The 24,281-nt window shown below is 39.4% G+C and overlaps 2 protein-coding genes across 3 annotated transcripts in view; both read right to left on the bottom strand.

Annotated features, from left to right (window-relative positions):
• LOC124222857 (uncharacterized) overlaps nucleotides 1-13,103 on the bottom strand; it is a 115,133-nt gene extending 102,030 nt beyond the window's left edge. The window contains exon 1 of one of the 2 annotated variants that reach the window (XM_046634297.2): nucleotides 12,791-13,103. In XM_046634297.2, coding sequence (XP_046490253.1) covers nucleotides 12,791-12,851 — 61 coding nt within the window. In that variant the 5' untranslated portion in view covers nucleotides 12,852-13,103. The remainder of the gene's footprint in view (nucleotides 1-12,790) is intronic. The other variant, XM_046634299.2, reaches the window with a different exon arrangement.
• Nucleotides 13,104-21,004: 7,901 nt separating this feature from the next.
• Nucleotides 21,005-22,161, bottom strand: LOC124222753 (uncharacterized). The gene is made up of 2 exons (XM_046634050.2): nucleotides 22,072-22,161; nucleotides 21,005-21,988 (listed from the first exon to the last, which is right to left on the bottom strand). The coding sequence occupies exons 1-2, from the start codon at nucleotides 22,081-22,083 to the stop codon at nucleotides 21,629-21,631; spliced, it is 372 nt and encodes a 123-aa protein (XP_046490006.1). The 5' UTR covers nucleotides 22,084-22,161; the 3' UTR covers nucleotides 21,005-21,628.
• Between the last annotated feature and the right edge of the window lie 2,120 nt (nucleotides 22,162-24,281).

Here is a 24,281-nt window from a genome sequence, read left to right as displayed (position 1 = left end):
TCGAGCCATCCGTATGAGAATAGTCGAGCATTTGGTATATATATATATATATAAGCGGTGAACAAGTTTCTTCATCATTTGCAACAAGCTTGGCTGGAAATGCATACACAGATATCGAAGAGAAAACTTCACGAGGTCGAAGTTAGTGAAGTTATTTTAACGAAACCTTGTGGAAAGAGTGACCATTTTTTTAATTTTATAATTTTATTTTTATGGAACCTTGATTTTTAAATATGAGTGTGTTTTGTCTTATTACGATTTACTGAATTTCAGACGGTTACAAATTCGCATAATAACGATTTTTTTCTCAGCGTAAATCGTAATGGGCTTCGACATTATAAAACTCTGACTTTTTTTTAATCGTTTTAGGTTATTTTTATGACAGCACCTTATATTTTATCACGTGTCTGGTTACCATGAAATATCGTCAGAAAGTTTAGGAAAGAAAAACTTGAAGTATGCAGATTTTTTATACACATAGTCATCATGGATCATTTCATGTATTTCAAATTCATCGTTTCATTCAAACAAATTTCCCCGGCTTAGTTTTATAGACTTTTGACATGCTCGACAATTTAAAATATGATTAGAATAATCGTTATTGTGTTAAACGAGATCAAAAACGTTGGAACAGCTTAAAAAAATAATTGAATTTCGGAGGATGAGACTTCAATCTTGAATAACTCGATCGTACGAAATTTTATTCTCCTTTCTTTTTTTGTAAATAATTATATTATTAATAAGAAAAATGACAAATTATCAGAGCAAGCTTCTGATTCAATATAATTGTAAGTACAGTATTGAAATAGTCTGAAAAATTTATTCATTGAAAAATTCAGATACAGTAGCTTCAATTCAATATACTTTTTTCTCAGTGGAACAGTGGTAAAAAAATACCGAGAACTGAGAGAAAGATTGACGTTTTCACAAGCGAATGTGTATACATCCGTTTAAGACAATATCCATTCGTTGTTTTATTCTAAAGAGACATGGATCTTACAGAAGGAATACCTCGAGCACAAAAAATTCGTTCGATTTAAACCCGTCTTATTCCAATCGACCAAATTTCTTATCGCATGAAACAATTCAGGGAGAAGAAAAACGATGTATATATTACAGTGCCGGTCAAAAGTTTGGGTACAACGGTCGAAATTTTTCGCCATACTAAAAGTTAAACGGCGGACTCAAAAATAAAGATAATCAAACTTTTGCGGAATACAAATTTATGATGTTTTTAAATTCTGAAGACATTCAAGCTACTCCGCTGTGAAACTAGACAACTTTTTAACTTCGTTTTATTTTTTAAAACATGTCTTTTATTGGACAAAAATTTAATATCGGGGCGAAATAAAAATTGTACGAAACTTTTCAAAAGACGAAAACGTAGGTTTTTATATCCTTCTTACGTTTACCACAGAAAAAACCGAAGAAATTTTTTTCTCTAACATTCGGAGTTAATTTCCAGCGGTTAAAAAATAGCCGAAAAATGGATATGTTCAAAAATACGTACCGGGTACAGAAAAAAAAAAATAAATAAATAAATGAATGAAAAAAATAAAAACCATTGTACAAAAATATCCAAAGAAGCAAAATCAAGGTAAATTTGTCTCCTTCAAAACGCCGTTTGAAACGTTTGATTATCTTTATTTTTCAAACCGTTATCCAACTTTTAGTGCGTCAAGAAATTTCGACCGATGTGCCGAAACTTTTGGCCAGCAGTTTATACAATATCTGCTTATGAAAAATAAAAATTTTCTTCTCGCGTCTTGAATCAATGGTCTTGACTCGAGCACATATTATGCGTGTAAAATCGATGGTTTTTATTATTTTTCACAGGCAGCGAACTGCGTTATTCTTCCCGCGTGCTTCGAGCTGGCCGTTTGCGGTGAGTCGGTGAGTTTGAAAACTTAATTACACTTTTGTTACGGTCGGCATCGGAGAGCTGCGCGAGCATACGCGGGCCGCACATTTGTACAATACGCTTAATGATAGGGGCGAACGTGCCGAGGGGATCCCGTAATAAAAGGCACGATGCTACGGGAAAACGTCACACTCCCAAGAACACCGAACACCGGACGTTGAAGCCCGTTCGTAGGCGCGAAATCGCAGGTTCCGGTTTCAAAGGACCCAACGTGGCACTGATACCCCAAGGGTTAATCGGGGCTTGCTGCATTTCCACGTATCACGCGTCGAGGCTTTGTCAGCTGCAGCCTCGATTTTAATTGAAATTTGAGACGATGCACCCGGCAAAGAACGACAGATGCGTCAGAGCTCCGTAAAACCAGAAGGGAAATGAGAAATAAGGAATGAGAAACATTTTTTCGTCAGTATTTCATCCTTGATCAAAGCTCACATGATCAGAATTGATCTTCTTATCGTCCTCTAAGATCGTTCTCACGTTTTCCGTCACTTTATAGGTACTTCATTTTTTTTCACCACAACGATTTCGATTCCTCACTGAGAAAAATTTCATTTGTTACGGTAACTAGAAAAATTGAGTAAAACAGGTACCGTGGAAAAAACTGTTTGAATATTGTTGGAATTACGAAAAACGAGGTAGGCGTAAACCTTTTTAGATAAACAAGGCCTTAACGTCAATTTATTCTTGCACAAGCGTTAAATTTTCGCAACAGTGACAAGAAAATATAGTAACGTATAATAGACTCACCAGTAACAGCTAGAAAACTAATTTTCATTTTCTACCTAGAACTGTATTTTTCAAGTGTGATAAAAATTGAAAATAGTTAATGACTGAGCGGTAACCGGAAATAAAAATTTCTCTCACAATCAGTGCTTTTATTCAGGCTGCAAGGGTGTTTTTTTTTTTCATCGCGCTTTTGAAGTGACCAAGTTTTCAGTAATTTGTGTTATTAATTTTTCCCGATAACGAGGAGGAGGCGAAAATCTGGAACACAGCTTCGGGTTTCATGATTAAAACCTTGACCCTTAAGCGGTGAAAGCGATGAGCTGTTTATTTCTGTCGCGCTGATTATTCCTTGCTGAAATTTTTTCACCCACTTCCGTGTGTCGGGATCGCGGAACGGACGACAAGACAGACCCTTAAAATTAATAATCGGGCTGTTGGATCTCGCAGAGTCTCGATCCTTGGCTCGAAGGGCAACCTGATACTTGCCTTCCGGGTTCGAGTAAATCAAAGGGATATAACAACTCCTTCAATCCTCGGCTGCACGGATTGGAAAACAATATGGAAGCTTCTCGAAGTGATAAGAGACTTTTCTCATTCTTCGGAATAATAACTCAGTGACTTTGACTTTTTGCAAGGGTGTGTCAGGAAATGCTTCGAGAACTCTTTCATTTCCGTTTCATCCGTAAAGCCGGATGCATGAGAATATATTTCAATCTTTATATCTCTCTTTGTAGCCGACCGGTGTCCTGCAGATCACGTGACAAAATTAAAGTTATCCTGCAAAAGTGTGAAATTTTATTTCTCGTTGAAATTTTTTGTTGAGACACTCGTCGAATATTTTTTCTCTTTGATTTTTTATTTCCAACTTTACACGTTAATTTGTTCACCGTTTTTCGGTTTGCTTGTTTGCTTGTTTGTTTGTTTTTTTCCCTCTCTCTCTCTCTCTCCTTTTTCAACCTCGAATTCCGGACACTAGAATATCATGCGAAAAATTTTCACGACATCCTTTTGTGATATTTGATTGAATTGCAGGCTGCTGATACGGTTGCAAATTGAAACGACCTCCGTAAAAAGGGGAAGGGGATAAAGCGAGTGGAATGAAAAAAAAAATATATATCATCACTCGGTTTTTCGTTAAACAATGGTTAATTTTAATTGAACCTTTTTCTTTTCTTTTTTTTTTTTTTTTTTTCAACAGCAGCGAATGTAGCGAAAATAAAATGAAATGCCGAAATAGAGGAAAAAAATTGCGGCAGCTCTCGCGCATTGTTTCGCGATGATCAATCCAAATAGAAATTTCAAGTGTAACGCAATTTGCCGCGTTGTTTTAACCGGTGTATATACGTTATTTTTTCTTCTTTTTTTTCAATCTTTCCTCTTTATACCAGCGAATGAAAAAATACGCCGCAAAAATGCCGATACAATGTTTATTCCGACGTAAATGCTTACACCTACATGTAATTGTATAAATGTAACTCCCGATGAAACCAACAGTGTTTACGGAGTTGGTATTATTTTTAGCTGAGGCTGATACGCTGCGGGCACTTTGATTCTGTAGAAAACTGACACGGTTTTAAAAGAGAGAAAGAGAGCTTGACGGATACAGGAAGGCGCTTCTCGAACTACGGCCCGAGGCTGATGTCACGTTCGCATGTAACAACGAGAATCTCAACGTATTCGATACATTCGATATTTCTCATTTGCATCATAACCGTTCGACGGCGGTCGACCGGATAACGGAACATAAAAAAGCTCGACAGAGCTTTGACGCGGATTGAGCAAAGTCGATTCTCGAATTATTTTGAGATGAAATTATCACGAACTCGTACATTTTCAACAGTTATGTTTGAGACGAGCTTTTTTCCTCAATTTTATCGATCAGAAATATTCCGTGGCTGAGGAATCAGATCCGTAATCTTGAGTTACCCAAAGTTCGATCGATTCGTCGAATCCTCAGGCTTCCCAATTTCACGTCAATTTCACGATCATCAATTCAAGGAATATTGAAATACTTTTATGTAACGGCGAATAAAAATAAGCCGAAAAAATGTTTTTTTTTTGTTGCCATAATTTTCATCACCGTGAAAAGGAACACGTCGGTCTATCCGACAAAATTTACGCGGGAGTAAAAAATTTTACACTTAGAATCTGGCGGGCGATTTAAAATTTTTTCAAAGAAGAAGAAAAAAATTACATTCTGAAAAACACGAAATTCTTAATATTTTTTTTTTTTCAGAAGTATAAAATCTCGAAAAAACATATTCGTTTATTTAGAAAATTAATAAGGAGAAAAAAGTATACGTTTGTCGGTATATAACAATGAGAATCGATTAGTTTCCGGTAGAACCGGAAATTCAAATAGAACGGGGAATGGAAATATTTCATTCAAGTTTCAAATTCTATTGTCAAACAGTTTTTTTCTAAAAAGCTGTTTTTCGAACTCCAGATGTTAGAAAAATGAAAAAATTCTTTGAAATTGTTTAAAAAGTGATTTTCGACTTAAACCACAACGTTTCTTACATCCTTCAAAGTGACGGAAGCTGACAGAAGATGGAAAAAAAAAATAAATAAATAAACAAAAAATAAAAAATTTCCCCGTTTCCAAAAATCCATGCCTTCCCGCTTCGACTCCTTCATCCGCGTCCCCGGTACGTAAGAAAAAGGGGTAAATTGAGTCAACCACTCGAAACGTTAAGGGTCTCACCCCTGGAAGGATTCACGGTCCCAGGATAAGGGTTGCAAAAGGCTCGAGAAACGATTCGCGAGTTGAATTCTCCGCGGGTGAATTTATTCGAGCGTTACGTCGGGTCAAACATCAAACAACTATAAGGAAAAGGGTAGCGGGGGAGGGGGGAGGGGGAGAGGGGGGAAGAGGGGGGAAGAAACAAGGAGATCCGGATCTAGAATAAAAAATTGAGAACACCGGGCGAGGGAAGGCATCGCGAATATCTTAGAGGCCGAAAGCGAGTGTAACCCACATAATATCCGAAGTGAATTTTGGCGAGCTTCCAATGTGGGAGGAATAATCTTTATAATAGCACAAAACCGTCGTCCGTCGGTTTTTCCACGTCTGCGGCTGATCGCGAACCGTCGCCGTTGATGGGGGCGGTAATAATGATCGGTGAACACGGTGGTGATTATTAGGGGTAAATATTCCGATTTCCACCTTTCGGATTTTTCTCGATTTACAATTCAACGAGCTTCGCGATTACGTCGGTTTAACTCACTTCGCGTAATATTCAGCACGGGATTTTCACGCGGTGCAGCAAGGGAAACGTTTCACCCACGAATCCCAGTCCGCAAAAATATCCGACGAACTATTCTATGACCCGCATTGAACTCAGCGTAGGTTTATTCAAGCGGTTATTATACCGGATATTTTTTATTGAAATACGTTATTATTTTCATCGTCCTTTTCGCTTCCGTTGCCTCGAATTCAAAACGCATGAACAAATTTGTTTATTCGCAATTTTGTTTTTTTGGTTTTGTTCATCTCCCTTTTGTCGAACATTGAAACAATGTTTTGTCAGCACGGGAGTAAAAGAAAATTGAGAATCATCCATGTATCGATATTCGAAAAAGAGATGCGCGGTATTGATATTGTATTGAAAAAATATTATTCACCGCGAGTTATGGGGACACAATAAAATCCAAGGACTCAGCTGTTGATGTTCGATCAACATGCGAGTTTTGCGGACACAAGCCTTAGGGTTTGATGATAGAGGGGGGGGGGGGGGGGGGCTTTAAACGCCGATAGCGATTGAATTCGATTTACGAATGGCATCGCGAGTTTGATACGAGGATGTAAATGAAACGGCGATATTCGTTCAATTATAAAATCAATAAGCGTACACACCGTTCTGCATATAGTACCGTGTTTGCTTTTCGCGTATGTATAAACTGTCGGATTGTTTAATCACTTTTCACGAACACCGAACAGCTGTACATATATTTATTATACCCCGGCGGTAAACACGCGGAGCAATTAATTGAAATTTAAACGAAATAACGATGCATAGAATCGAAGTTAAACAGTCTAACCATAAAAATTAATTTCGTCCCGTTTCCGGTGACGCGAATTCGGTTTTTCGCTCCGCGACATTCATTGCTCGTTCGACGCGGTGGTTTAAAAACATTCTGTGTCGTAATAATTATTAAACGCACTCTGTAGATCGGACGAAAATTTCGTGTCACTTGACACGTAATTCAGACTCCCGTTTCACAGTGGGCGTGAATTCACGCGTGAATTCATAACAGGGCCGAGTCCAGTTGTCGGGCCAACAGAGACCCGGTGTTACGGTATAAAAAGTATTCTCTGAACGTATGTTTCATCCTGTCTTGCGGAATGACGTCGCGTGTCACGTTTTGACGCCAAGGGAATCCGGAACGCAGTTCGAAATTTCGGTTCAACTAGGGCTGGCGTTAAAAAAATTGCACAGATTTTTTATACCGTTTCTTACAGATTTTTACTCAATGAAACTGGGACGAGTATCTAATCAAAAAATTCCATCAAGTCGGGTTTTATCTTCCAACTCGTGTTTGGAGTTTTATTCAGAGTGAAACACCCGTTTCATTCGAAATCTGGTATCATGTTCTTGATTTTAAAAATCCTACGCAAAAGTGATTTCATACTCTCATTCAATACGTATCAGAGTGATGTTCGAGAATAAATACAAACAGGGAAACAGAAGATGGAAAGCAGAAGAGTGTTCGAAGAAGTATCAAAAGAGAATAAGAAAAGGTTTCATAGGCGAGAAGAATGAACACGGAATTTTAAGTACATTTCACTTTGTGTTTTACAAAAATGCTGTACGTGATGAAGGGAAACGGAAGTGATTTTTGGATTCAGGACATTCGAAAACACAGTAGTCACAAAAAAAAAAAAAACATCCCACGAAGCTGACCTAAAACATTTGTTTTTTTTTTAGATCCGTGTAATTGACGCTTGGATCGTTCCACTCGCGGACTTTCCGGCCTGATCGAACGCCTCCCGCCTTTGGGGTCCGGCTTGGCTGATTCTCGAGATGATCGCGCGATCAATCGAGGCCCTGTCAGATTCAATTATCCACAATTGGGAGTGCAAGAGAAGGACGAGGCCCACTCAAGCAGCAGGCAGCGTCACTTGACGTCGTGGAATGATGATGGGTGACCTCCTCCCGGAGCTTTTTCGCTCGATGTTCGCCGGCAATCTCGCGATCCGCTTCTTCGTCTTTCGGCTCTCGTTTCTCATTATCGAAAATTTTCAATTTTCCATCTCCCAGGGAAGCCACGTACCCCCGGGATCGGAACGGAATGGAACGGAACGGAACGGGACGGGACGAAAGGCTCGTTAACAGCCTGGAGTACTCAATCGACTCCTTGATGCCCTGATCGATAGTTTCCAAGCTTCCGAGGCGGGGCGGAACGACTTTTGAACGGCATTCCGACCCGGACCGTAAATTGAAAATCATATCCTATCATCGCCCGCTGCGGACCGGAATCACATCGATTAGACCATCCCACCCGGCTGGCCGTTTAGTTTGAAATAATTAACCCCCAGCCATTCAGCGCGTGCTGCGAAAGTCGTTAACCGCTTTTGCGAGAGGGAATATTCCGAATTTATAAAATAAGATCAACCCGCAAATTGGGAAACTTCACCGTTTATCGTCTCTGCCGGAAGGAAAGCCATCGGTCTTTACTCTTGAGGTCGGTCTTCTAAAACTCGAGTTTAATTTCCACTTCTTGGAACGAGAATCTCCGTTGTCTATCAGCGATTGATAACATCTTAGGTGATTCAAAAATCAAGTTTAACAAACCAGTTCCGAAAGAATGTAACGATCGTACAGAACCTCCGATAGCGAACGAATCAACCTCTGTAAGAAGATACTAAAAATTATGAGAAGACCATTTTTTCTCAGATAAATAGTTACGAAAGTCCTTGACAAGTTATCCATCGGCTGATTGGGAGCTTGCAGTGAAGCCAGGATAAAAGTCACTTCAAGTTTCCACTCCTGCATCCCGAGGAAGTCGGTCAGTGTTTCGAAGGTCAGGATTACAGAGTGAGAGTTTTCATCGAAACCAGTATTGATGGACGATTCTTTCGGCGAGATGTCAGAGAGGAAAAATTAGACCTTAAAATTGAAGGATCATCCACCGTTGGCGAGGATGACAGAGGCTTCCAACCGCCCAGTGAAACGGGCAAGAAGACAACTCCCGAAAATTTGGGTCGACCTTCGTAGCGGGTCGCCGGTTTCGAGTGAAATTCGGTTTACCGTAGCGAAAGGGTCCTTCGAGTCCTCGGACTACGGACAGTGTTTTTCCGTCGAGTTTGGGGGGGCACTTCGCTCTTGGGGTGAACGAAAGCTGGTGGAAGAGCTTCGGTCGATCCCGCGCATTAAACGGGCCGTTATTTAGCGAGGGTGAGCGGCTGGGCGCGTGGCTTCGGATCGTCTTGAGGCTCCGAACTCCATCGTACGGCTGCGGAAATTCACCGATGTGCCCCAATGAATCAATCGTTCACGTTTTATCGGATCGCATCTATCTCGCTGATTTATATAACCTCTCGCCTGAAGAACCGCGAACAATCTCTTCCGCGGCCGCGGCGCAAGCCAGCTTTCCTTTCCAGGCTCATGCCCACGTATACAGACCACTTCACAATTCCAACTCTGATTAGGATAGACGCGAGTTTTGCTCCTCAGCGAAGCTTCGAGTCTGCAGCCAACAAGTTGGATCGAATTACCGAAGTACGATAGGATGATAATGGTAAATTTTGGGACCTTTGGAAGCTTCGTGATGCCGTCTAAACAACTGAAACCACATTTCGGACGATCGATCGATTGTCGTAAGGTTAAAGCTACACCGCTAGTCCAATTCCATTTGTTCTCTTTGACAGAAGCGTCGATTTCATTTGAGTATACAGTCATTTGCTTGAATTTCATTTACCAATGAGTAGTGTACCGAATAATGGTTCATTTGTTTAAATTTTCATCATTATGATGACCGGACGATTACACTGTATTTTTTATGGCAGCTTTTCCGAAGATAACAATTCCTTGTCGAGTATAATCGGACTAACGATGTGTCTTTAATCTTATCACAGCAAATTTTTTTTTTTTTTCTTTTTGGAGAAAAATGGTTCTACGTGATAACCAAAGCAATTTCCATGACTTTATCATCTAAAATCTGTTTTTCAAGTTAAAATTTTTTATGGGAATCATCAGATATAATCAGTTTTCACCACATACTGGTTCCCTCGACACAAACACTGTTCTAAAATATAGTGCCCAGTAATTTTAGTTAGTAAATGATTACTTTGATCTCTTATGAAATAAAAACAAAACCTGCAATGAATTAATATTCGAATCGTGAAAAGAAGCGGATTTCAGAGTTACGCATCATTGTCACATCGATTCTGTGCTTCTTTGCAAAAAGCTCCGGCACTTTTCACCTCGAATTATTTCGACCCTTCTGTTTCGGTATCACTCTGCATCTCGATCACCACGCGTCCGCATCAGATCGGCATGTTTTACTGCCTCTAACGATCGACGATGGGTATCCTGACATGGCTTGCATCTGGGTGAGACGTGCGGATTCCGCGGGTCTGGGTCGAAGGATCGTAAACCGGAGGCAGGAAGCTCTTTACGAGCAACCGTATAAGCTCGGAGCGTTAAAAGTCCGGCTAAATATCCGTGAAAGGTCAATTACTCGAGGCGAATTCGTCCGCAGTTTCTCAGGTTTTACCGTCTTTCCGCGGAATCGAAGTCTGCGATTTCAGAAAGGCGTTCCGGCTGCAAATTTCGTTAGGATGGTTGACGATCCAATCAGATGTGAACGAGCATCGGGCTTTTCCTGCTTTTCTACCGTTTTACTTAACATTATACGGTCAAATTCATCCCCTCACCGAATTTTCACCCCTAATTAGCTGTCCTGCGCTGTTCACAGATGATTTTAAATGCGTAATTATTAGTAAAAAAAATTAAAAAGACTGTACGTGTCTTTGTTTGAAAAAAAAAAAACAATTTCTTCAGAAAGTGTTTGTATACCAAGGTCGATGTTTTCTAAATAAATGTTCACTTTTAAAATGAGAAAGAAAAAAAAAACACGCAAATTACAGGCTTTTTTAATTTTCCTCCTTAATTTTGATGACGTGTACAGCAGATAAACTCGTTTTCACAAACTTGGTGTTAAATTTCTTACGTCATCCATGCTAAGGTTTATCTATATCTATGTATTAAAAAATCAGTGAAATTAAATTGTTAGTAACGCCGGTAACTGTCTTGTTTTAAAGAGAAAGAGAAATACGACACAACTATTCTGTGCTTTTCTGCGTTAGTTGAATATAAATTTTTTCTTTTGTTCAAAATGCAGATACCTAATTTCACCCGCAATTGCTACAAGTTGATTAATTTGTTTTCATTCAACCAGTTGTTACTTAAACACATGATATTGTGTAAGTTACTGTTCTCGCTTAATTACGCGACAGGGTCGGAAACGAGTTTATCACCGTCAAATGTTTACGCATGTTGCGGAATTAAAAGCGATTCAGACTTTCGAAACAGCGAGGAAACGAGCAATGAAATTGGAAGAAGCGGTTTATCTGGTTTAGCACTGAAACTAGTGTGATCCGGCTTACGCGCCCATATTCCTAGTTTCAAAGCATCATCGTCCGATCCGATAAACCGGAGCCATCAAAGCGATCATTTCCGAAGCTCGAGTCACAGCGAACTATTCTTTTAGAGTTTAATCCGGGTGTCGGACAGTCTTTTCTTCCACAAAAATAATATATGTATATTAGAGTGTGGGAAAATACCGAGAAAAAAAATTTTTTCAGTCATCTCAACAGGTTCAAAAGTTCCATAATTGAGTATAAAAATAGGCCCGTTTAAATTTGAGCTTTTAATATTATAATTAGGAGGCTGCTTGCCGCACTTTTCTATTTTCGGTAAGAATGACATGGATAAAAACGGATTCTCCTCGTTCTGATTTTTATAACTGGCTAAAGATGCGACGTACAGAAAAGTTGGAAGCACATTTTTGTAGAGAATTGAACGTTCTTTATAAAAGGTTTCTTATTACTTTCTGGTAAATTCACTTGTTCGAAAATTATTCAAGGTAAAAGTTGAATTTATTTAATTGAATATCTTGTAAATGAATGAATTTATAAGAAAATGTTTAGAACTTTCGTTTAAAGAGCGATCAATTTTCTACAATAAAGATGTTTATGAATTTTTTGTACGAAGCATCGTTAGGTAGTTATAAAAATCAGAAGGAGTAAAATTCATTTTTACCAATTTTATTCTTACGGAAAATGAAAAATTGCCATGCGCGACCTCTTAATGTTAATATTAAGAGCTCAAAGTTTATCAGGCGTATTTTTGTACCTAAATGAAACTTTTAAGCCTGTTTGGAAAAAAAAACTAACAATTTTTCTTGCTCACTAGCTACGGGGCTGCTTAATTTTACTTTTTGAGGTTCAATTCATCCTCGCATCGGCCTCTGGCATAAGCTTCGCTGAAAGCTCTAGTCCACTGAAAGCTCTCGTTATTAGCCCTTGAGCCGCAGGCGTCGCGAGTCGAGCCGAGTTCCAGAGACCAGAGCCGATGTTTTTAATACAAGTTAAATATAGACGAGGACGTTGTTACATCGTCGAGTGGGGAGCTAATGGCATCCAAACTAAAGCAAATGGATGCACATCGAAATATCCGATTCTATATTCGGACAACGCACGCCTGTTTCCCCCCACCCTCAAAAATCGTCTCAATTCCCTTGTCGGAAAAAAAACCCGACTCAAAGATAACGCTGAGGGTTTTTCTATGACAGCCCTGAACGACTTTAATTTTGTTAATTCATTTTTCTAACCGGAATAAAAAGCTCGAACCTCGCGGTTTTTCCTCGCAGTAATGAATGCCCAAAGAATATGAAGCTTTCGTGAATCATCAAGTCGTTCTTGCGGTCTGTTCTAGTTCGAGAAATCAAGACGAGACAATTTGATCCGCAGAAAAGTAGCTTTACAAAATTTCCAGCCATCGCGCAAGCTCGAAATATCGTGAAATCATCGCGAAAAATGAAAGAAAACAAAAAATCTCTCCACCAAGTTCCGCTTCGTTTTCTTGACCACTTTTCTCGAACGACGTAATATTCAAAAATTCCGAATGAAAGACAGACCTTTGACTTGCGAGGCGACGAGGATAACGCAAAGGACGATCCTCCAATCGAGTTTCCACATGTCTTCGACGATCAATCGTATCACTCAAAACAACCGGACGATATCTGCACTTTGACAATCACACAAACTCGCGATAAAAATTTTCTATTCTTATTTTTCGCACTTTTTATCAGCGGCAGGTGATGGACAAATATTTCGCCAACCTAAACTTCGTCCGCTCTTCCAAACTCCCGACGAATCCAAGACCGAGAAAGCGCTCTGCGGAACGTCCGTTTCAACCTGGTGGCTAGCGCGCGGTGCACTAAAGCCACTAAAGCTGTGGGTAACGAATATCGCGCCCTCGGACAACACGAGGTATGCGCGCGCATAAGTTCGCCAACCGTTTCATCCGTCCTGCGCAACCTGGACGAGAACCGCGCCGATCCAAGGGAGCTAAAATAGCCACGTAGTCGAAGGAGAGCCGGGAAGCTTTCGGAGCTATTTTACCACGAGCTTTTCGCGTTTGTTTCTTTATTTTTTTTTAAATTTATTTATTTATTTTTTTCTCACTTTTTGCCGCTTCTGAGCGCGCGTTTTTCCCTTCGTTGATTCATTCGCCCGGTGTTTCATCATCGCACCGCGTACGTTAATTATACTTAGAAGTTGGAGAATCGATGGAGGCCAACGCAAGCCTCTGCTAGGCATGAGCTTTCGCCTTTGCGTTTCCAAAGCAAAAGCCTGTGCGGCGTTCGGTCTGCCGTTTAATTCGCGCGATGCGCGCCAGCCGTAAAATTCACTTTTAATTGCACCTCAAAGTCAAAGCGGAACCCCCGGTTTCTGCAACCGCTGCATCCAACTGCGCCGGAATTGAAGCCACCCCATGGAGTAGCGCTCACAGGGCTCCGTATACTTAAATACACCTTCGTTATGATGCATGAATTATGACCAAGTCGCGACTTTTCTCCAACCCTTCCGTCACCGAGCACGGTTTTTTCTTTGATCTCATCTCTCTCTCTCTCTCTCTCTCTCTCTCTCTCTCTCTCTCTCTCTCTCTCTCTCTCTCTCTCTCTCTCTCTCTCTCTCTCTCTCTCTCTTTCTCTATCTTTCTCACTGTTACTACGACCAGACTCGAAGCTTTTCGATATTTTACTTTATTCCGCGAAAATGCGTGTTGCCTGAGAAAACCTCCCGCATCCCTGGAAAATTAACATGCCGCGGAGTTATTTTCGTAATTTTCATTTGAGTGGTTCAATTATCCTATCATTTACCGAATCACGCGGTTATCACAAGATATTCAACCTCAGCTGCAGCAAAGAAATTGGATTTTTATTTAGAAAAAAAAAAAGGATTACATTGTCAGAAAATTCACGGTGTCGATAAAACTTCAAAACAATCAGTGCAAAATTAAACATCATCGTAGTAAATCCTTCGATTCTTGACACATTGAGTGGTCTTAAAATCAATTCCAAAACGGTGTGGACTTCTGTAGAATATTTTCGGTGTTACATTTAACACCGCATTTCCAGCAGACCTTACATTTTGTAAATTAGGTTAGGTAATTTCTGGCTCATCCTTTGATCTACTGGTTCGTTTATGCATAACTGCGAACTTTATAAATATGCGAGTTTTTATTTTCCTTTGTTTTGTTCAAAAATAAATTCTCTGAGGAGGGACTATGCGTGGTCAAAATCTTGGAAATTACTACGGCGTTTTTTACGAAACTGCATATCCAAATTTTTTTTCCGAATAGTTAATTCAGATGAAAAATTTTTTCTACACAAGTAATGAACTCGCTCAGTTTGAAATTAAAATACTGACTCAAAATGCATTGATTTCAGTATAGAAACCCTTTTTCGAAGATTTTGGGATGTCTTGGACATGGTTAATAAGTTGAGTTTTTTTCCCTTAAAAATTTGCATTTTTCACGCACTGTGAGAATAATACTACCAAATAATTCTGACGGAAGATTTCACCCTCACGCAATACACTTGACAATTATTTAATACGCAGCGTACATCTCGAGTAAATCGTAAATAACGAAAATCAAGATTGTACACTAAAGTCTTCAAAAAAGCGAATAGATTAATTTCATTGTCAGCGGAATTGAATCATAGAAATGAATACCTAAACCACGGAACGACATGAATTCTTGAAAAGTGCACCCGAATACTCGAGGACGTATATCTATTCGAAGTTTGATAGGCGAAAAGTTTATTTCTACGTTAAGAAAAGTCACGGCGTATTTTCAACCTCAGTTGTCTATTTGCGTAAACACTTCGTTTTTTATTTTTTTTATTTTTTTTTTTTTGTTTTTCTATCTCTTCTTTTTTTCTTCTTAACCCAGTATCCCAGTATTTGTTGTAACTTCTCGCGTGACACGCGGTACAAGCAGCTGAGTAAAATTGGATAGCGTAAGATAAACTCGGATCGAAAATTTATTAAGCAATGAGGCATTTGGCTCACAGGGTTACCGTCACTTTGGAAGACCAGCTGTTGCTGGCGAGTCACTCTCCCTCTCCTCTCTCTCTCTCTCTCTCGTTGTCTCACTCTCACTCTATTTCTCTCTCGCTCTCCAAGTTTGTGGTCCGGCCCACGACGAGGAAGGGTTCCTGAAACCGCAAACTTTCAAAGATATTGCTAGGGCGCGAAACACACGTCCTCGGCTTATCGCAGGTCTCAGCCTCCAGTCCAGCAGGATTAAACTGTTGCCACTATATATATATATATACATATATATGTGTTGCAAAATAAATATGGATTCGCGAGCTTATTTAAAGAGTCAATTAAAGACGCAAATAAAATGTTATGGAAAAGTTTTAATAGCAGAGAACGTGTTTCTAGTTGAAAGTCTGAAACAAGACTGTTTTTACAATAATGTTGGTTGATGCAGCAACTATTGTTTTCAAAGACATAAGAGGTTTATAAACTTCTTGTATCTATGATGACTACTAGATCATTAAAAGGGGGTAAAACGGGTGATTTCACCCTTTGTAACAATATATAGTACATATATACATATTTTTTTTTAAGACGAGAGTGTTAAGTCCGCGGAAACGTTGCCGAAATTGTTTGCAATTTCTCGCTTTTTTCCAAGAATTTAATTTGATCTCACGAACGAAATTATTCGGGAATAGCGTCTGACGAAATAATTGTAACGGAAAACAAAAATGGTACGTGTAAAAACAAGAAAAAAGCATTGGGTGATTAAAATAATCAGTGAAGCCTTTTTAATTTTTAGTCGGAAAAAACTTTTTAAAACCGAGATAATTTCAAAAAAATTTCAACGCGAGAAAAAGTATTTTATGAAACAAAGAGAAGCCGTTTTCATTTATTTGACATAGGTTGACTGAAATAAGGATGTAATGTAACAGAATGCTCGTCTTCTATTACAATAATGAATATTAAAGATTGAATAATTTCATGTATAATTTTTATTTTTGTTTTTTATCCATCAGTTTTAATAATAATACGAAGGAAGACAAAATACAGCAATTTTGTCAAATCCTTCAAATTATTTTACCCTACCTAATGTTTTGCGAACTCATCGTTTTGTGTATAAATTTATACAATATGTGTAGATGTATAAAAACATTATCATTAGTATCCCATAAAGAATTTCGTCTCGTCTTTGCTGAATTTAATTATTCGATTTCCATTATTGCCTTTCATAATTTTGGCACGCTGAATTTTTTTTGTTTTCGTAGCTTGGATGTGATTCTTTATTTTTTTTTCTTTGTATAGAATACTTCTGCAAATTAATATCAACGTTCATATTTTATTGTCAAGCGTATATTTATTTAAATTCTAGTTTCACGAAGAGCTCACTCCGTACATATATGTATACCGGGACATTCTCTTGAAACTTGAAAATCTATTGCGCATGCGCGAGTTTTATCGGTTGTTCGCGCAGGCTGGCCAACCCGAGTTTCAGCTGTCAAACTGTTTCTGCCGGCGATGTAGTCGATACGAATTTTCGAGGTTAGAATCTCAAATAATTTAAGCAGCGACTCGGAAAGGTTTGGGAAGCATTTGTTATCGGGTCGGAAAGTTGATTCTTCGAAGAACGATCGGAATATAATGTTTATGCTCTTTGAAAATTCAAACGTACACATTTTGCGTAGGTTGGCACGCCTGCGTCGCAGGCAAGAATATCGCTGCGGGATTATTTCGCCGACCAATGAGATTTAATCATTTGGCGCATGCGCGGTTGATTTTCAAGTTTCAAGAGATTGTCCCGGTATACGTACCACGGTAATTATAACCGGGCAAAAATATTCTTCTTAAGCTTTGATCGCATGAATTTTTTCGCCCCTTGTAGGTATCGTACGACTCGGCGTAACGGGAGCTCTAGACGCACATTTCAACGTGGTCAAATGCGTGACGCCGGAAACTGTCCGGTGCACCAGATGTTCCCGTTGGCTTGCCAAGCGTGCAAAAATTTTTCCTCGGTCTCGCGCACCGCGGAAACACAACGCAGAATTAAGACAGAAACTGCGATGCTAGGCGAATTCGATATTGTGAGTTAGTTTCCCGTCGCTTGTTCACTTTGTTGTTTGCTCTGCGCTCCTCGCACTTGTTGGAATGATTATTCCGTCTCTATCGTTGCTAAAAATCGCGACAAATTGTCGTTCGGACACAATCGGCGACCGAATTTGTAAAAAACTACTTTTATCAATGAACACTGATACAGGATCAGAATATCGTTTGATTTCAAGAATTCGGGCAGAATTTGGGGCGGGCTTTTTTTGAAAACCGAGACTCCAAATTATTCGCAACACAATTTAAAACATCAAGCATTGAAGTATAAGGTTCTGTCAATATTTGTACAGACATAGCGATTATCAGATCAACGAGCGATTTGAAACTTCTACAGTGTGCACTTGCTGACTAATCAATCTAATTAAATGATCGAATAATCCTAGATGAATGTTGAATTAAAATTGAACTGTATCACGATTTGATTCGCAAACAATTACGTGTAAGAACTGTATAAACAGAGACGAAAACTGTTGGGTCAAATATTTGAACAGATTGAAAAAACTTGTTTCAATAAAACACTTGCGGTCAATATTTCGTTAAAAAAAAATAATTATCTAGGAGGTCTGAATAAAGAATTCAATTCGAAGGTGGCTTGTGTTTTTTTACGAATAAATCGATATTCGATAATTACAGATCAGCAACCGATTTCATTGATCCATCGTATATTTCACCGCAGTTTGTTTTTCCTCAGTTTGCGATTAATCTACTTTTACTATAAAACAACTCGCGTAACATCAGCGTGCCAAGGTACTTAGAAAATTACCTGTTCAAGCTTCTGGACTTGCAGGGCTTTCACGATATTACCCTGGTGAATTTTTATGGAAATTGTGATATTTCGCACAGCTCATTAAAAAAAATGTGTTTCCCTCCGAAATTGCAAACATGCATAGCTGTTCGTGGATATTTGTATTTTTTCAGTAAAAAATCTGCAAGCCACTAAACAATTTTCAAAGAATTGATAAGAATTCTTTGCGAATAACTATGCATATTTACAATTTTTTTCGAAACAATACGAAATGGTTCGATTTTTGTAAAAACTTCGTGGTGGCAGAAATTTTCATCAGGAAAATACCTTCCCCAGTAGGTTTGCGAAAAATCGCGTCAGGGCTTACAGCTTATACAGTATTTTATTTTATTTTTACCGTTTGACTAACTGACGCGCAGCGAGTGGAACTTTATTTTTCTGCACTAGGCTGCAGGGTTCGTTCTCTCGGTGGAAATCGCATTTTACCGGCTGCCAGCGTCCACAGCAGCGCGAGATTATGCAATTACTTAATCACTCGACGTCGACTGCCGTGTACGAGTCTGCGACTGGGGAAAATAATAACTTCATTGCAAATTCAGAAACGTGGCCTCCGCAGAATCGCCCCGCGCAACTGTCAATGCCCGAGATGCGGTTCGAGCTTTCGCAAAAAATTCTATATAAAAACGTGTATATACGTATAAAGTATATCTCGCCTACCAATGGCTGGCAAAACAGGAGCATATAATTCCGAACGTTACCTCAGCCGGTCTCCGAGTGCCCCAGACGGAAATACATTCGTGTGGTTTACGGAAGCCCGCCGAATATAACCGTGACGTGTTTGTTAGCGCACACCGCCGGACTGTCGATCAATTTTTCCCCTTCGTGCGGTGTTCGATACTAGAAAATTGAGGAAACCTAACGATGAGTGAAAGCGTTTTTTACCGAACAGAGTCGATAATTTATTTATTTATAATAGACTATCTTTTCATTTCTTTCTCGACGAAAATCGCCGTCAATTTTCGTCATATTTTAGACGCGATTGTAAAACGGAGCGTCCGACGCACTCGTGACCCTAAAATCATTGCTTCGAATGGAAATTAAATTATCTTCGATTTGGAAACGCGTTTTGTAACTCATGTTACAGTTTTTCAGCATTGTACGATACGTCTGCGTGTGTTTGTTTCTTTGTTTTGAAATCAAGTATTGGATGGAGATTATCCATGGAACTTAACAAACTCCTTATTTTACCGCTTTCGGGCATTGAGAACCAAATTTTTCAACTCTTTGATCGTTATTTCTTGTATCCTAAATCACATAGAAACGTGACTCAACCGATTCACTTGAAGTTTGGTTTGAAAAATCGGTTTTTGGTCTGCTAAAATTTTAGTGATACGTCAAACAGTCGGTAGAGACGTGTTACAAAAATTTTCAAGCTTTTATTAGGTACTTCTGGTTAGCTTCGTGACCCTAATTTCGAACAAATGAAAATTACCTCTTTAATTGTTTGAACATCTTTCGAATTTGATGTTCCAATTTTTTCAGTTTTTCCCATTTTCCGAGTTTCTACGTGGAAATATCGGATAACTAATGGCGGGATCGTGCTTCCCGAGAAAATTTGCAATCGATTTAATATTTGCGATTTTTTTTTTTTTTAGCTTATAATACGACACGATTTTTTAAATTTAAAAAAGAGTAATGTGAGCAAAAACTTGAAAATTCGATTCCGAGTGCTCGGCTTGTTTCTGAAGGCTGAAAATTTGAGATTCACCGTTTTTAAGCATCCCGAACAAACGTGCAAAATTTTGGGTCACAATCTTCGAGGTAATAGTGAAATTTTTGTCTTTCCTGACACGGAACTACTCATATTCAAAGACGAGTTTCTTCTTCGAGACCTTCGTAATTTCCGTACAGATGTCGGTTTATAAATTGACCCTCCGAAACCCTTCGTCCCTTCTCCGGAATTGGCGTGCATCGGGTTATGGGAAGTTTCACCCCTTGGCTAACGCGCGATTAAGACACAGGGCCGATATACAATCCGGGGGTATCTGGTAATTCCTACACATTGCACGCCACCGCTTTACTGCGCCCCTTCAGCCCGGTTCCGAGTGTATACCTCGACGATTTTATTATCAAGATCCCAGAGCTGAGTTAAGATCTTTTTTTATTTCTCAATCACGTACAGTAACCCACCCCTGAAAGCTGCGGAGGTGAAACGTTCTTATTAACGCCTCTGCGCCCCTTTTTTTTAACCCCCCCCCCCCCCCCCCCCCCTCCCCGGTAAAATTCAACGGGGTTACGCGACACCTTTTCCAGATCTCGTTATTCTTATCGTATCTATCCTACACTATATTTTCTTGCCCACTGATTGTCGGATTTATTATACCTCGGGGGAATTTTAATTGCCTCAGATTTATCATCAAGCGCACGCGCGATCTGATGGACGAGAGTTTTAAATTCGGGTCGGTTTTTTTTTTTTTTTATACGTTTCATCGTAAAAATTTAAACCCTTTTCATTCGAATTCGATTTACCAACTCGGTTTAAAAGCTCTGTAACTATCGTCGAGACGGTAGATCTCTAGGGCGGTAAAGCTTCTTTCTGATTACCACTCGTCGAAATGTGGATCTCTAGCTGCTGACTTTACCGTCGATCAGCACGAGGCACCGTCGGTTTCAACGAATCGACTATATACCAGCCATTCTCTCGCAGAGCACATTTTTACCCTCGAAATTCAGCCCAGTAGTTTTCCCTGAGAAAACCTCAGATCACGGAAAATCTACTAAAACTTAGCACCAATATTCCCTGGGAATCTCAGGTTTTTTCAAGTAATTTTAATGATTTTTCAGGCATTTCGAAAGTAAGATTCCTCATTCGTAAACCCATGAAATAACGCTAACCATATTCTCAAAATAAATTTTAGTTACCAATTTCTAGTATTATTTTTTCTTCAAAATTTATTCCTGCACTGAAATGTTGAATGAAATATTTGTTTACGGTACAAGAAATTTCTTACTTCAAGAGTACTATGAACAGAAAAAAACAAATAAATCGTTCACTTTTCAAATAATATTTTGAGCCAGCATAATCAAATTCTTCAAGATTTCCAGCTTGTTCCGAAAGAAAATAAAAATACCAGTTTTTGAGTTTTTCATGTCAGTTGTATTGAATCGCCAGATGATATTACTATAACATCTTTTTACGTTTGGACAATTTTATGGGATTGTAAGTCTAGTGGCTGACATTGACATTCGTCGTCTGTAATTTAATTGCAAAGTTAAGATTCGAAATAATTCACTTGCCAATTTTCCCACCCTTCGGATGCTGACCAATTCCCTCAAGTTTTATCGTCGATCTATAAAAAGCAACAAACAGAGAACAAAAAAATATCGACACCTTCTCAAATCTCGTTGTACGCAATTTTTCTTTTTTTTTTCTTCCATGTATGGTTTTTTTATTTGTTTCGGTCATCAGACCTCACTTATCTTAAAAAGACAAAAAAATAAAAAATGAAAGGAACAAGCTAGCGTATCGCTGACGGTAATTTCACAAAACAGAAGATAAATCATCCATGATTCGTCACTTCAACACCGTGTAACCGGACAAATAAGGAAAACCGTTGTAGACGTAAACGGGCCTGTTGAAAGCAAACGAATTTGCGACGGCAACGGCCGGGTTTCCAAAATTATCATCCTCCGGAAAGGGTGTCGTCGGTTCTCTGCTCCTCGGTGTCGTCGTCGTCGGTGCCTGGGTCGTGGTCGTTGTGGAGGTCGTGGTCGGGGTTTCGTTTTGGGGCCCGTAAGTGTTGAGGGGTACCGGGGGGCCGTAGGACCCAAATTTTCCTGGGCTGAAGGACTGACCGGATGGACGCCAGCCTCGTGGCCGATACGGCGGCGATTCCGCGGCGGAAAGGCCGATCACCAGGGTGAGGAAAAACCACTGAAACGAAAATGGGCCGGTCTGATTAACGGTTCGAGTAAACAATCGGACGGAGGATGAGATCGGTTCGTCGATTCCATTACCTTAGGCGTCATGGTCGGCTTCGTCTGTTCCCTTCGCTTTTGACTGAGTCTTTTTCGAAAGTCATTCTCGACTATATGCCCACCACCCCACCAAACCGGCCCAAAACGCGTCCTGAGATTTGGGACCGCGCATACAAATCGCGAACTACCAACCGATTTCGTGCCTCTCGTGGCCTCACCGTCTCAGTTTCTCTCTGGAGGTTGCGAAATGCGACTCGACGTTACAAATCGCTGATCGCGATGCCTATAGCGCTGAAATTATTTTGCAGAAATGAGATTCGACGGTTTTTGTACCTCTGTTCTTCTCGTTCGATGAAAAAAAAAAAAAAAAATCAATCATCGACGGATCGGAATTGGACGATGATCCAAAGATCGTAGGGCCGAAAATCCAACGAATCACGATTTGTGGCTCGACGTATTGCAGACTTTTACATGCCTCTCAATCGTCGCGAGATCACGTACCGACGAAATGTTGGTCACTGTGTGGTCATATTTTATGAAAGCATACGTGATGCTGACCGGGCCCGCCGTTAACGCTAGTCGCATATTAAAAAGGGAGTTTGTAAAGTTCTTTAATCAGAGGATCGCTAAGGCTTTGATCGTCAAAGGCAGTCGTAACGTTCGATTCATCGGCGAAATTGATCAAGAAGAGTGACTGAGACTGGAATCGGTTATGACACAAGCCCTCGGCTTTGATCCATTTCGATTCGAACTGTCGGCACTCTTTTCGTATAATGTTGGTACGAATCGTCGGTGATGTTCGATTCGCACGATGTTTCGCATCGAACCGCGTGCGGAATTCCTGATTTCAATGTCACCGCTTTGTTAAATCGGTGTGTAATATCATCTCGGCGAAACGACGAGAATGAGGGAAATTACGGCATTGTGTGTTCCGCAATTTCGACGTCTCCCGATTTTTCAATAATATCAGTAACTCGCTGACTTTCAGAAAAGTTTCACATTTATGGATACAATTAAAAAAAAAAGAACCTACGGAAAGTAGATCGAACTTGAAAATATTCCGATGACGTATTGATCGATAAATTGTGAAAACAAAAAAAAAAAAACAATCCGGCAATTTTATCAACAATATCAATTCACATAATTATACGTTGATATTTTTTATAAAAATTTCACAATGAATTTTGGAGCCTCGAGGAATTTCTTACGTTGATAAAGTAACTACCTCAGTTTGAAAACCCCTCACTAAATTTCTCTCTGTATCGACTGCTGAATGGGAGAATTATTTTTTCACTGAGCGCGGAACATCGATTTTCAAGTAACGCAAAGCGTTCGTGCAGAATTCTAGAGATGGCGACAGGAGTTTGTTTCTAGCCAGAGATTTAATGTCAGAGCACCTGTAACTCTGCTCAGAATTTAGTTCCGGACTTATTTTATAAGTATTAAGACTTTCTTATTTCTATTTCGAGATGTAATTGACTCGAAAAATAATTAATTCGAACGATAAATTCCTCCTATATCTGAAATACATATTCAATACAAATATCGTTGTTTTTTTTTTTTTTTTTCTTTCTCAAGTTCGATATGAAATATAATATTACAACGTTGCGTGCTTTATAATTGCAAGGTGAGAAAAGCAAACTGACGTCGCGGTTGTTATCCGAGTAAATATTTTCCAACAGGTATTACCATTGTTGAATCATCACGTCGCGTCGCCACGTCGCTCGACCGTTTGACGAGCTGGAAATGATCATTCGGCTTTAATGGAATTTCGTCTTTGACGTGGATTGCACTGTACATTAACACAGGACTGTAACGTAGCGAACGTGCCTGTCGGCGACTAAGCAATAAACACCAGCATGCATTATGTATGTACACAGGATTGAGTTCTGTGACTGTGAAACAAGTATTTGTACCGCTCGCGAATGCTAATCAGCGTAAACAATTGACGTGTCTGCGAGTCGAGTAATTAAAATTTTAGCGAGTAAAAGTTACGGCTGTAAGCTTTTTTCATAATCATAATAATGATAACAATTGTATCAAATTTTTCGCAGCAGAAAAATCTTTGCAAGTAAAATTCAGGAAGGGAAAAGTATTTTTTGAATGCACGGAGATAAGGAGATAAGTTTGTTTATTTTTTTTTTTTTTGTTTGGAGACTCATGTGTTTCGAAGAATTTTATTACCCTCATTAACGTCCGTAATTGGTATTTCGTCGGTCGAATTAATCCGGTTGAAATTTAATCCAGCT

Source organism: Neodiprion pinetum, chromosome 7 (assembly GCF_021155775.2).
Source record: "Neodiprion pinetum isolate iyNeoPine1 chromosome 7, iyNeoPine1.2, whole genome shotgun sequence".
NCBI lineage: Eukaryota > Metazoa > Arthropoda > Insecta > Hymenoptera > Diprionidae > Neodiprion > Neodiprion pinetum.
Note: the sequence above shows the minus strand (reverse complement) of the source record. Positions and strands in the feature narration are given on the sequence as shown.